At 55.4% G+C, this 13769-nt stretch overlaps 1 protein-coding gene across 12 annotated transcripts in view; it reads right to left on the reverse strand.

Annotated features, from left to right (window-relative positions):
* MAST3 (microtubule associated serine/threonine kinase 3) overlaps positions 1-13769 on the reverse strand; it is a 58206-nt gene that overhangs the window by 30096 nt on the left and 14341 nt on the right. For 3 of the 12 annotated variants that reach the window (XM_017879471.1, XM_017879465.1, XM_017879469.1), the window contains exons 3-10: positions 4039-4127; positions 3890-3962; positions 3055-3133; positions 2421-2578; positions 2163-2238; positions 1670-1879; positions 1452-1553; positions 1044-1176 (exon numbers count right to left, since the gene is read on the reverse strand). In XM_017879471.1, the coding sequence (XP_017734960.1) occupies positions 1044-1176; positions 1452-1553; positions 1670-1879; positions 2163-2238; positions 2421-2578; positions 3055-3133; positions 3890-3962; positions 4039-4127 (920 nt within the window). The other 9 variants (XM_017879474.1, XM_017879464.1, XM_017879467.1 and 6 more) reach the window with 6 other exon arrangements.

Below are 13769 nucleotides of genomic sequence, written 5' to 3' on the forward strand. Positions count from 1 at the left end.
TTTTTTTTTTTGAGATGGAGTCGCGCTCTGTTGCCCAGGCTGGAGTGCAGTAGCACGATCGCAGCTCACTGCAAGCTCCGCCTCCCGGGTTCATGCCATTCTCCTGCCTCAGCCTCCCGAGTAGCTGGGACTACAGGTGCCCACCACTGTGCCTGGCTAACTTTTGTATTTTTTTAGTAGAGATGGGGTTTCACCGTGTTAGCCAGGATGGTCTCGATCTCCTGACCTTGTGATCCGCCCGCCTTGGCCTCCCAAAGTGCTGGGATTACAGGCGTGAGCCACCGCGCCCAGCCCCAACTGTCTTCTTCTTACCTACGGGTTGTCCTGTTTGACTCCAAGTCCACTTTCTGGGCCATAGTAAAGGCCACAGAAATTAGTAAAGCCATTTGTGAATTTGCAGGACAAAGGGAAGGCCACTGCTAACACTGGTCCCCAGGCTTCCCGGCCATCTTAATGTGGCATTTGAGGACACTGAGGCCCCTGGGCTCCAAAAGATCAGTGGGTCTCAGCAATTCCCACAGGTGACCAAAGAGCAAGGTCACAGAGAGACAAAGAACAGTGTGATGGTTCTGGAATCGGATGGGCCTGGGTTTCTCCCCACCTCTAAGAGTCCTGGGGAACTTCCCCTCCCATGTTTCTGTCAGCCAGTTGTCACTTTAAATTGCCAAGCTCTCAACTGTCATCCTGGCTTCATCTGCCCTTTTTTTTTTTTGAGACAGGTCTCACTCTGTCGCCCAGGTTGGAGTGCAATGGTGCGATCTCAGCTCACCGCAACCTCCATCTCCTAAGTTCAAGCAATTCTTGTGCCGCAGCCTCCCGAGTAGCTGGGATTATAGGCATGCGCCACCACACTTAGCTAATTTTTGTATTTTTAGTAGAGAGGGGGGTTTCACCATGTTGACCAGGCTGGTCTCGAACTCCTGGCCTCAAGTGATCTCTCTGCCTCAGCCTCCCAAAGTGCTGGTATTAAAGGTGTGAGCCACTGTGCCTGGCCTCCATCCAGCCTTTCCCAGCCTTGGTTTCCTCTTCCCATCCCGGCTTACCCTCCAGGGGGTCCTTGGCCAGGCCCAGCTGCCCAATGATGTACTGTGGAAGATCAGTCTTAATGCCTTGGCCCTCCCGCGCATGGCCCTCAGCCGCCTCCAGCAGGTGGTAAAACTCCTCAGGGTCAAACTCCTAGGGGCACAGGAGGGCTGGTCACCCGGGGCTTGGTTCCGCCTGCAGGCCTCTGCACATGCTGTTCCCTCTGCCTGGAGCACCCTTCCCAGCTCACCCCCTGGGTCTCCACTCCCGATCCCTCCTCAGGGAAGCCCATGCTAGCCCGGCAGCACCCTGCGTTCTTCTCAAAGCCCTACACGATGGCAACTGTCACTTGTATCTCGGCAGGACTGTCGTGGTCCCAATCTCAGTTCTGCCCGGATCCCAAGTTGGCTGTACAAAAATAAACTTACCAGACACTCCAGCAGCCGAGCTGGCCGTGAGATGATGATTAGCAGTTTCCGGACAAGCTGGACAATGAAGCTGACCTCCTCACTGTCTGAGCGCTCATGGGCCTGGGGGAGGTGGGTCGTGGCATCACCCAGAGGTCCTCAGCACCATCTGGCCTGGGGACCCCCTTCGCTCCACATCCCACTGCATGCAAAACCTCAACATGCGAAAAACCACGCACATCCTGCAGAAGCCGCTCCAGCTTCTCCTGCATCTCTAGGAAGTAGCGGGAGGTGACGAGGTTCTCGCCAGACTTGGCCAGGCAGTCTCGGGCCAGCTCGACGATCTGGTGGTGGATGAAGCCCAAGACGCCATCAGCCAGCGCCAGCCGGGCGCCAGGTGCGTAGGCCGTCAGGAACTCCTGCAGACGGCCCTCCATCTGTGCTGTGGCCTGGGTGGGGTGAGACGGGGTGGCCTGGTCAAGGGTGGGGCTGGAGTGACACGCACAGAAGGGGTCAAGAGAGGCATGGTTGGGGAGAGAGGAGATGGGGCGATGGGGGTGATGGGGTGGGAGGGCTGGGGCAGGAGGAACAACATATTTCAATGGAAGGGGAGGGAAAGACAGAAATGAACAGACTGGCAAGGCGGACACAGCCAGGAAGACAGAGTTCCATGGAGGGACAGCAATGTGGAGAGAAGCGCAGGGGCTGGTCCAGCCGCCAGGCGCTGCCCACCTTGGGGAACCTCTCCCGGTACACATGGTTCATCATGACAATCTCATTGTCGAAGGTCCCCGTTGCGCGGCCCGGGCTGAAAGGAAGACAGCTGGCTTGTGATATGGGACCTCAGACGAAGCCCAGGGGAGGATGTCGGGGCTCTGAGCCAGGGTTGAGGGACAAGAATCAGAGGCTAGGGTGGAGGAGGAGCCACAACTCAGGCCTCCACACCAGCCCAGGGAGGGGCCGGGGCTAGGGCCAGAGGTCGAGGCCCACCTGAGACTGCGAGAGCGGGGGCGGAGGCGGGGTGACCGGCCGCCTTCCTCATCAAGCACATTCTCTGAGCTGCGGAAGTGCTTGGACAGGAAGTGCAGCTCGTCCGGCGTCGGCTGGAAGGGAAGCTGGTGGAGACGTTCCCGGGATGATGAGCTTGACTGGTAGAGAGTGGTGGGGATTAGAATCATGAGTTCACCATCAGTGGTGTGGCCAGGACCCCAGCACCACCCCTCAAGGGCCAGGCTGTCTGCTGGTCATCAGATGGCCATCAGATGGTAACATTCTTTCTCCTGTCTAGCTCCTATGCATCCCTCAAAACCCTAGCTCTGATGCCCGCTCCTCCAGGAAGTCCTCCCCGTCTGTACCCCTGGGCAGCCCCAAGTCCCCCTCTGGCCAGGCCCTAACCCCATAGGCTGGGGATATCTGTATCTCCCTGACTGGGGGCTATTTTGGGGCCAAGGCTGGGTCTTCTGAGGGGACCCTGCAATTTCCAGAATGGGGCATGCATGGAGGAAGTAGCTAGTATGTTTGCTGACCGCACAACTACCCAACACCTTGAAAAAAACACACAAAGATGTGTCCCCCCACAACCCGGCATCTGCCTGTCCATCTGCCAAGGTGGGGCTATGGGTACCGAGAGGGTGGAGCTGGGTGTATTGGTTCCATAGCCGGAAGATGGGAGAGACGCGAGGGACCATCTTCTGCCGTCTGCCCTGGAGAGAGGAACAAGAACAGATGGAAGGAAGGCCTGGCCCCTGTGGTTTGTGGGGACTAAGAGCAGACACTGTGGCCAGCATATTCTGGCCCTGTCATAGGAAGGATCTCCTGAAAATAACCAAGAACAGAGACACAGGCTGACCAAGTCCACTGCATGCTCTCTCTCTCTCTTCAGGTACCTACCTCTTCCAGGAAGCCCTCTGTGACTCCAACTGCCACTGTGTCCCGTCAAAGCTTCAACCTCTGAGCTGTAGCTTCTGGGGCACACATTGGTCACCCCCCACCAAACGAAGGACTCCCCAGGGGCTCAGGGCCAGTCGCCCATTTGCAACCATGCCCTCAGCCCGCAGCGCAGAGCATACACACAGCAGGTGCTTAATGAATGTTGTTGTATGAATAAATAAATGAAATGCAAGTGTCTGGCACATGACAGGCACTCAATCAGCTCTTGTTAAATGAATGAATGAATGATTTCTTTAGTGAGTTAGTGATTCTTAGGGCTATATCCCCCCCATGACCACCCACCCCCTGGGCTGGTTGAAATTACCTGTCCGTGCGTGGGATGTGGCTGCAAGATGGCATGCATTTGTCAGGGATGGGAGCCAGAGGGGGAGACCACCACCAGATGGGCCAGGGGAGGGGAAAAGGTGAACGAAATGAATGAGGGGCCAGGTCTAGCCCCTGAGCACGTGCCCCTGCCCAACCCCTGCCCGTGGTGCCCGCACTGTCTCCCAAAGCTGGCAATCACTGACCTCCGGGCAAAGGGGAAATTGAGGGCAGAGACAGCCGAGAAATTCCGAGGACTATCCAAGGGGCTGCTGCCTGCTGAGGAGGAGGCGGGGAAACTGAGTCAGCGGGGCAGAGGCAGGACACAGCACCCGCTGGCTGCTCCCACACTCACCCGTTGGGACTGACAATGGCGACAGGGGGCGGGAGAGGGTCGGGGAGGGCGTTCCTACCACCAAGCTCTTGCGGTTCCCGCTGCGGCAGCTGTGGGGGGAAAAGGGGACAGGGTAGGTGGCTGCCCAGGGCCCTTGCACTAAGCCACCTGCCCAGCCTAAATCACACAGGCAGCCCGTTCTGGAGAAGGATGGGATGTTGGACATGGCCACTCCCACTCTGCCCCCAGATGGGTTCCCCCATGGCTCTTAGCCAGGTCTTCAAGGCCCAGGAGGTAGTCACCCCTTGATTAACATTCCTTATTATTGAAACTACTGCTGGCCAGGCATGGTGGCTCATGCCTATAACCCCAGTGCTTTGGGAGGCCAAGGTGGGAGGATCCTCTGAAGCTAGGAGTTCAAGACCAGCCTGGGCAATATAGCGAGACCCCGTCTCTATACAAAATTTAAAAATTAGCTGGCTGTGGTGGTGCATGCCTGTAGTCCCAGCTACTCAGGAGGCTGAGGCAAGAGGATCGCTTGAGCCTCAGGAGGTCAAGGCTGCAGTAAGCCATGATCGTGCCACAGCACTCCAGCCTAGGTGACAGAACAAGGCTCTCTCTCTTAAAAAAACAAAAACAAGGCTGGGCACAGTGGCTCATCCCTGTAATCTCAGTACTTTGGGAGGCCAAGGTGGGTGGATCTCCTGAGATCAGGAGTTCAAGACTGGCCTGACCAACACGGAGGAACCCTGTCTCTACTAAAAATACAAAATTAGCTCAGCATGGTGATGCATGCCTGTAATCCCAGCTACTTGGGAGGCTGAGGCAGGAGAATCGCTTGAACCCGAGAGGTGGAGGTTGTGGTGAGCCAAGATTGAGCCATTGCACTCTAGCCTGGGCAACAAGAGTGAAACTTCGTCTCAAAAAAACAAAACAAAACAAAACAAAACACCCAAAAATTAGGCAGGCGTGGTAGTGCACACTTGTAATCCCAGCTACTCAGGAGGTTGGGGCAGAGAATCGCTTGAACCCAGGAGGCGGAGGTTGCGGTGAGTTGAGATAGCGCCATTGCACTCCAGCCTGGGCGACATGAGTGAAACTTCGTCTCAAAAACAGTAACAAAAACAAACACAAACTATTGGCAGTGTTGTTCTTAACAGCAATGGCATGAAGTGCTTCTAGCCTGATGGTGGACACTACATATGGCCAGGAGCCCCCGGTCCAGCTTTTCAGGGTTCTGTGTTACAGTCCCACCCCCACACCTTTCCCTGTACCATGGCTACTGCCAGCAGCACCAGCAAATCACGTGGACCAACCACACCCTGGAGCCCAGATACGGGCTGAGACACCCCATCCTATACACCCCTCCTGAAGCCCCTGCTCCCATCTCTTGACAACCCTCCTTCTTCCCAAGATGCCCCTAAAATGCCAATGCGACCAACTAGAAACCCTAAATGCAATCTCTTTCACAGTCCTGCCTGTTCTGCTGAACTTTTGCCCACATGTTTTCCTCTTTCCATCCCAGTTCCCTTCTGGCCACCAGATCCCCGGCCCAGGTCTCTCACACCCTGCCTTGCCTCTTCTCCCACCTGAGCCCTGGCTTCAGCCCACACCTTGACAGAAGCAAGTTGGGAGTGACACCATCTCCCGCCCCACCGGAGCAGTCGCCCGGCAACAGCTCTGCTCCACGAGAGCATCAGCCCACACACCCCAAGCCGCCAACACAGCTCAGCGGTGGGAGAACCTCGCGGGGAGGGAGAGATGAAGTCTCGGGGCCTCTGAGGTGCATGGGAGAACAAGCATACGATCATCAAAGGACACAGGTGACAAGGTGGACAGGGAGAAGAGGCCCAGCCTGTCTACGTCTCCACGTATGGCTGCCCCTTGAGCCTCAGTTTCCCCATCTCTACCTTGAAGGATGAAACCTACTACATCCAGTGCTCAGCTCTGGGCCGGACTCGGGTACATACGCTGTGGTCTTTGCCTAGACAAGGCTCACAGGGCCTCGCTCACGCTGGGAGGGCAGGCAATGCTTCCTGAGTGAATTACATCCCCAACATGTGCCAGTCCCAACAAGCCCCAGAGTTGGGAGCGACCAGCTGAGCCCATTTCCCAGACTGGGAAACTGAAGCCACAGATGTCAATAGTCACAGTGATTGTCTCCCAGCCTGAGCTGCAGAAGCAAAAGTGAAACCTGCAGGTTTCTGCAAAACTTCCTGCCAACCCCTCAATGCATGCTCACCTGGCTGTCTCCACATCCTCTCCCAGCCCCTCACCTGGTTCCTCGCCCCCACACTGCACCACCAGCACCCTCCCTCCCCGATCCCGCTGTATCACTTGCTGCTTCCAAAAGCATTTGGGAAAAACACTGAGTTGCCCTCCCTCCTGTTCTTGGGCGAGGTCTTCTTGAAAACACGGCCAAGTGTGAGGCCTCAAAGGAGAACCAAGCATCATCATCTGTTCACTTCCCAAGCATCTATGCAGGGCTGACTCTTTGTTCAACTCTTCCTGGAGGAGATCCAGGACCTCGAGAAGTTGCCATTTGGGAACCATCCTCTCTTGGTACCCAGGACACAACAGAGAGAATGTGGCAGAAAGCAGGGGCCTGAAGCCAGCCTCCTGCACCTCATCCCTCTGGTACCCATATCCCCCCTCCAATGCTCCCCACGATCTTGGAGGGAAGTTTAAGCCCTGGACTCAGCATTCAAGGTCTTTTGGTAGCTGGTCCCACAACCCAGACTTTGCCCCAGTCCAGCACCAATGAAAAACCCAAGCACAGAGAGGTTAAGGAGCTATTGAGGTCACACAGCCTGGTAGTGGCTGAGTCGAAATTTGAACCCAGGTCCGGTAGAATCCACAGCCCTCATTTATCCTCTCTGCTTTTCAAAAGGGGAAACTGAAACTCCAAGAGAGATGAGGCTTTGGAGGGGGTTAACCTCAATCATCCGGACTCCTGACACCTCACACAAATGCCAGCCTCCTGCAGTAAATATTTGCTTCTGAGCCAACATTTCTGCTGAATGGGCCCCCAGGGACAGATCAGCCTCAGTTTTTCCAAGAAGTTCCTCCCTGGTTCTGCATAGCCCTGGACACCCGGGTTCAAATCCTAGCTCAGTCTCAACTCACTCCTGTCTGTCACCACCCCAGCTGCGACGCTGGCGGACAGACACCCCAGTACAGGGAACGAGGGGCGAAAGGAGGGTGCCAGGGACCCCAGGGGACACCTCGATCCACAGGCGTCCTCCCCCCTTCCCACTGCTGCCACAGACAGACACTCGCCGTGGTCCCCGCCACGCGGCCAGGACACACTTCTGGCAACTCCTGTTTGCTCGGCCGGCCGCCGAGCCTTCACCGGCGCCGTGCCCCCTACCTCTTGGAGCGCTGCAGCAGCGCGCCTTTGGCCAGGCGGCTGCGATGGCCGGGAGCCGCCACCGCCGTCCAGTAGCTGGGGTCGGACATGCTGCTTCCCTTTGTGCCGCCGCCGCCGCCCGAGGCCGGGAAGGCGCGGGGGCGCAGCCGGCGGCGGCGGGGCGCGAACCTCGGCGGTGGGATCGGCCCCGGGAGGAGTCCCGCGGAGCCGGACAGGGAGGGGGGCGGCACAGGGTGCGGTTGGGGGGGGGCGGACGAGAAGGAGAGCGCGCCGCCCCCAAGGCCTGGAACTCCGCCCAGGCGGAGTGCGGGGGCGGGGCTTGGGGGGCGGGGCCTGCCGGAAAGGCGGAGCGAGCGACGCGAAGCGAGGCCTGGGGACCCGCGTGCCCGGCGAGTGGGCGGGGCGCTGCCATGGCCGTGGGCGGAGAGGCGGAGCGTTGCTAGGGCCGCGGGCGGCTGAGGCCGGGCGTTGCTACGACCGCGGGCGGCGGGGGCGGGGAGTTGGCAGCACCTTAACCTCGAGGCAGGCACAGGCATTTTGGTTCCTTTCTGCTAAAATGTAAATCTAATCACTGCCTCCTTTTCCTCTCTCCCGGGGCACTGACCCCTTCTCAGTGCGGCACCCAAGACCCACCCAGCGTCCTGGCCTGGCTCATGCTACCACGCCCACCCTGGCCCCACTGCTTGGAATCTAGCCTAGCAAGACAGCGTCCTCTCCTCCGAAAAACCCGCTTTCGTGTCTGTCTGGCTCTGTTTTCCCCAGGTTGGGGACTCCTTGGGGTCCCAGCAGCTCCCAGCACCGGAATGGCACAGAGGGTGTGTTTGGCAAATGGAGTCGGGGCGTCTGACATGCTCTGCCTCTGTGTGGCGGGAAAGGCCATCAGCCGTGCCTCAGTTAGGAATAAGCCACCTGATTAAACTCCAGCCTCAGTCTCCTCAACTGTGAAATTGGAGGAAAACTGGACTGACAGTGACGATTACACAAATCAGATGGAAGGGGGCGCTTCCAAGGGCACCTGGTATATGTTCCAATATCTATATATAATTCATAAACGATAGCATCAGGCTAACTTCCAGGCCTCTGTTTCCCCATACATAACATCCCCCGTATTGAAAATCTGAGACACAGAGCCTGGTACAGGGCTGAGGGTACAGTATGTGTTCACTATGGAAGCCACTATGGAAGCAGAAGTGTCTCCCACTGTGGGGACTGAATTAATGCTTCCTCCTGTCATGACAGCCCAGGCAAGTCAGGGGCAGTGTCACCATGAGGGGTACCCCTTCCTGGGCCCCAGGACACTTTGGGACCCAGTCCAGGCCCAGTGCTGGAGCCCGGGCTTCATATCTAAAGAGACGATTTTTTTTTTCTTTTGAGACAGAGTTTCGCTCTAGTTGCCCAGGCTGGAATGCAATGGTGCAATCTCAGCTCACTGCAGCCTCCGCCTCCCGGGTTCAAGCGATTCTCCTGCATCAGCCTCCCAATTAGCTGGGATCACAGGCGTGAGCCACCACACCCAGCCTCCATCCGGCTTTTCCCAGCCTTGGTTTAAAACCAGCCTGGGTGAGGCCAAGTGTGGTGGAGTGCAGTGGCGCCATGTCAGCTCACTGCAACCCCCGCCTTCCTGGGTTCAAGCGATTCTCCTGTCTCAGCCTTCTGAGTAGCTGGCATTACAGGTGTGCACCACCACGCCCAGCTAATTTTTTGTATTTTTAGTAGAAACAGAGTTTCACCATGTTGGCCAGGCAACTCAAACTCCTGACCTCAGGTGATCCGCCCTCCTTGGCCTCCCAAAGTGCCAGCATTACAGGTGTGAGCCCCCGTGCCCAGCCAACAGGAAACAATTCAATGAGCAAGATAATTTCGGCTGGGCGTGGTGGCTCATGCCTGTAATCCCAGCACTTTGGGAGGCCAAAGTGGGTGGATCACCTGAGGTCAGGAGTTTGAGAACAGCCTGGCCAACATGGTGAAATCCAGTTTTACTAAAAATACAAAATTAGCCAGGTGTGGCGGCACGTGCCTATAATCCCAACTACTTGGGAGGCTGAAGCAGGAGAATTGCTTGAACCCAGGAGGTGAAGGTTGTAGTGAGCTGAGGTAGCGCCATTGCACTCCAGCCTGGGCAACAAGAGCAAAACTCTGTCTCAAAAAAAATAAATAAATAAAAAATAAATAAAAATATGAAAGAAATAGCTGGGCATAGTGGTGCATGCCTGTATCCCCAGCTGCTCAGGAGGCTGAGGCAGGAGAATCACTTGTACCCAGGAGGTGGTGGTTGCAGTGGACCGAGATCGCACCAGTGCACTCCAGCCTGGGTGACAGAGCGAGACTCTGTCTCAAAAAAAGAAAAAAAATAAATAAAAAGATAATTTCAAACACCAAGGCTGAGAAGGGAAAAGAAAGGACAGAACACTGCAAGGGGCGACTTTAGCCATGAGGCCTCTCAGAGGAGGTAACACTGCAGCCAGCCAGAAATGGAGGAGGAAGGAGCTGGCTATGCAGAAAGCACGTCCCAGGCAAAGGGCACAGCTCTCTGAGGCAGCACTGAGGGCAAAATGCCAGAGGGGCTGACCACATGAGCCTTGTGGGCTGCAGGGAGGAGTGCGATTTTATTGTAGGAGCAATGGGGAGCCATGGAGGGTGCTTGAGCAGAGAAGGGGTGTGATCTGGACTATGTTTGTAAACCCCCTTGTGTCTGCTATGGGGAGCAGACTGTTGGGGGACAGGAATGAAGGTAGCAGGAGGCCAGTAAGGGGCTGGGACAATGTCTGGGAGGGGAATATTGAAGCTATGGGGAAAAATGGGTGGGTTTGGGAGTTTTGAGACCAGGGGAGATGGTGGTTTTGAGACCACCAGAGATGGTAATGAGGATGGGAGTGGTCACCTATGACCCCCAGGTATGCAGCCCAAGCCTCGTGTGGGCTACAGATTCTCCTGAGTCTGGCTGGGGACCCAAGTGGGGATGGGGCCACAGTCTCCACTTGCTGTCACTACGTGCTGAGCCACCCCATATGCATGGGGACACACCTTTGCATACACACACAAGGTGCTGCCCCCTCGTCCCCAGCCACAGCTATACCCAGTAACACTTACACACCCCCTATTACATACACCCGCTGCCCTGACATCTGTAGCAGGGAGAGAACCTTCTCCCATGCTCACTTGGCCTCAGTTTCCCCCTCTGCAAAACAGGGCTGCAGCTGACAATCCAGAGGGCCTGCTGCCACGGTGAAGGCCTTCCATGAAAGGCTGGCTGAGCCACTGATCTCTGGTGTCCGTCCACTGCTCCCCAGATCATGCCCTTGCCCTGCTCACAAACCCTCCCATGGCTCCCTATTGCTCTTACAGCAAAACCGCATTCCCGGGTGAATCCCTCTCCCAGGGGTCATATCCTAGCCCTGTCCCTCACAAACTCTGTGACATTGGCATTTGACTCTCCCTGCCTGTGCTGTGACTGTAAATGCCAAAGTCTCAGGTAGATATACAGACACCCCTCTTCACCGGCCCCTTTTTAGTGGGACTACCCCAGTGCTTCCCACCTGCCCATATATCTGTGCCCCTCCCAGCACCACACTCTATGGCTCCTAGAGCCCTAGGTAGAAAATCCACATTCTTCCTGCCCTTGGCATTTGAGGCTCCAGAAGGAATGTGTCTCTAACGATGCTGTTCCTGCCTGGAACAGCCACTTTGTCTATGAGCGCCCAACTCATCGCCTTCTTCAACACCACCCCCAACCCCCAATGCCATCACCACCACAAGGACAGCCCTCCCAGATACTGCCCATTCATCTAAGCCACATGCATTAACTGAGCACCTGCTGTGTACACCCTGGGCCTGCCCTGAGGCTACAACATGACCAGGACAGATAAAGTATGATCCCAGAGAGGCTGTCAAACCTCTGGATGAGAAAAATAACTGGATAATCACACAAGACAATGTGGAAATTGAATCTCTGGGGTTGGCTGGGTGCCGTGGCTCATGCCTGTAATTCCAACACTTTGGGAGGCTGAGATGGGCAGATTGTTTGAACTCAGGAGTTCGAGACCAGTCTGGCCAACATGGTGAAACCCCGTCTCTACTAAAAATACAAAATTAGCCAGGTGTGGTGGCGCATGCCTGTAATCCCAGCTACTTGGGAGGCTGAGGCAGGAGAACTGCTTGAACCCAGGAGGTGGAGGTTGCAGTAAGCTGAGATATCGCACTACTGCACTCCAGCCTGAGTGGCAGAGCAAGACTGTCTCAAAAAAAAAAAAAAAAAAAAAAAAAAAGAAACCAAGAAAAAAGCAAATCCCTGAGGTCTGGATAGGGAAATGGATAGGTATAATGCATGTTATACTCCATGTTTGTGGGGCCTGGAAGGAGGGGGTGGTTGGGGAAAGCTTCCCATCTGAGGCTGAGGCCTTGATGAGGATGTGATGGAATAAAAAAGGAGGGAATGGAGTTCTGGGTAGTGAGGACAGCAAGTGCAAAGACCCTGAGGCTGGACCAGCCTGCATTCTGGAGGATCAGCCCAGGAAGCCGTGTGGCTGGAGCCAAGTGAGTGATGGGGAGATGGATAGAATGGAGGCAGGGAAGTTGTAAGGCCAGGCACGATGGCTCACGCCTGTAATCCCAGCACTGTGGGAAGCCAAGGCGGTTGGATCACCTGAAGTCAGGAGTTGGAGACCAGCCTGGCCAACATGGTGAAACCCCATCTCTACTAAAAATACAAAAAAATTAGCTGGGAGTGGTGGCAGATGTCTGTAATCCCAGCTACTCACGAGCCTGAGGCAGGAGAATCACTTGAATCCAGGAGGCGGAGGTTGCAGTGAGCCAAGATCGTGCCACTTCACTGCAGCCTGCGCAACAAGAGGAAAACTCTGTCTTAAACAAACAAATAAAACATCCAAATGTTAGCTGGGTGTGGTGGTGCATGCCTGTAATCCCAGCTACTCGAGAGGGTGAGGCAGGAGACTTGCTTGAACCCAGGAGGCAGAGGTTGCAGTGAGCAGAGATCACACCACTGCACCCCAGCCTGGGCAACAAAGTGAGACTGTCTCATAAAAAAAAAAAAAAAAAAAAAAAAAAAGAGGCAGGGGAGTTGCAGAGGCTGGACCCTGTTGGGACAATTATGAGCTTATTCCTAGGATGCTTGGAACATGGCAGGCAGGAACCCATTTCCCCTGGCAGGCCCAAGGCAATGTGGCTCTGCTGCCCCCTGGTGGTGAGTCAGGCAGCGTGGTGGGCTTTCTCAGCCCCAGACACTTCCCCCCTTCCCTCCCAGTTAAAACTGGTCAAATCTGCTCAGCGGCCTCCAATACAAGGGTCCCTCCCTTCATCACGTCCTCACCGGGGTGGAAGCCAAGGATTTAGACAGAGTCAGATCTGGCCCGAAACCTTCCTAGGATGCTCCTGATAACACATTCTGAGGTCCTGCGCCCGCGTTTTCTTCATAAATGGGGGTGATGGCAGTCTCTGCTTCCCATTGGATACCTCAACTTGGTCCTGGATGTTGTCCTAGCCACCTCCTTCTCTCTGACCACTCCATTCCTGGCCCCAGCAGACCTTTCTCACCTCAAGGCAGCCACAGAGGCTTAAAAAATATCTCAGGGCGGGGGTGCAGAGTGGCTTATACCTGTAATCCTAGCACTTTGGGAAGCCAAGGCAGGTGGATCACCTGAGGTCAGGAGTTCAAGATCAGCCTGGCCAATATAGTGAAACTCCACCTCTACTAAAAATACAAACATTAGGCCAGCCTCAGTGGTTCATGCTTGTAATCCTAGCACTTTGAGAGGCCAAGGTGGGAGAATCACTTGAGGTCAGGAGTTCGAGACCAGCCTAGCCAACATGGTGAAACCCATTCGCTACTGAAAATACAAAAATCAGCTGGAAGTGTTGGCATGTGCCCATAATCCCAGCTACTAGGTAGGCTGAGGCAGGAGAATCACTTGAACCCAGGAGGCGGAGGTTGCAGTGAGCCGAGATGGCACCACTGGACTCCAGCCTGGACAACAGAGCAAGACCCCTTCTCAAACAAACAAATAAACAAACAAACAAAAAATTAGCAGGGCATAGAGGCACACCGGTAGTCTCAGCTACTCGGAGGCTGAAGCAGGAGAATCACTTGAACCTGGGAGGCTGCGGTTGCAGTGAGCCGAGATCGTGCCACTGCAGTCCAACCTGGGCAACAAAGTGAGACTCTGTCTCAAAAAACAAAAACAAAAAACCCACCACTTCAGTCCTGCCACAGGACCTTTGCACATGCAGTACCCACTGCCTGGTGCCAATCTTCCTTTAGCTGTGCCCAGGCCTTGGCTCAAACATCACCTCCCCAAGAGGTCCCTGTCTGAATGTATCTTGTTTATCCATTCGACTTTTTTTTTTTTTTTTTTTTTTTTTTTTTTTT

The sequence above is a fragment of the Rhinopithecus bieti genome, unplaced genomic scaffold, assembly GCF_001698545.2.
Source record: "Rhinopithecus bieti isolate Rb0 unplaced genomic scaffold, ASM169854v2 scaffold_9899, whole genome shotgun sequence".
NCBI classification, from domain to species: Eukaryota; Metazoa; Chordata; class Mammalia; order Primates; family Cercopithecidae; genus Rhinopithecus; species Rhinopithecus bieti.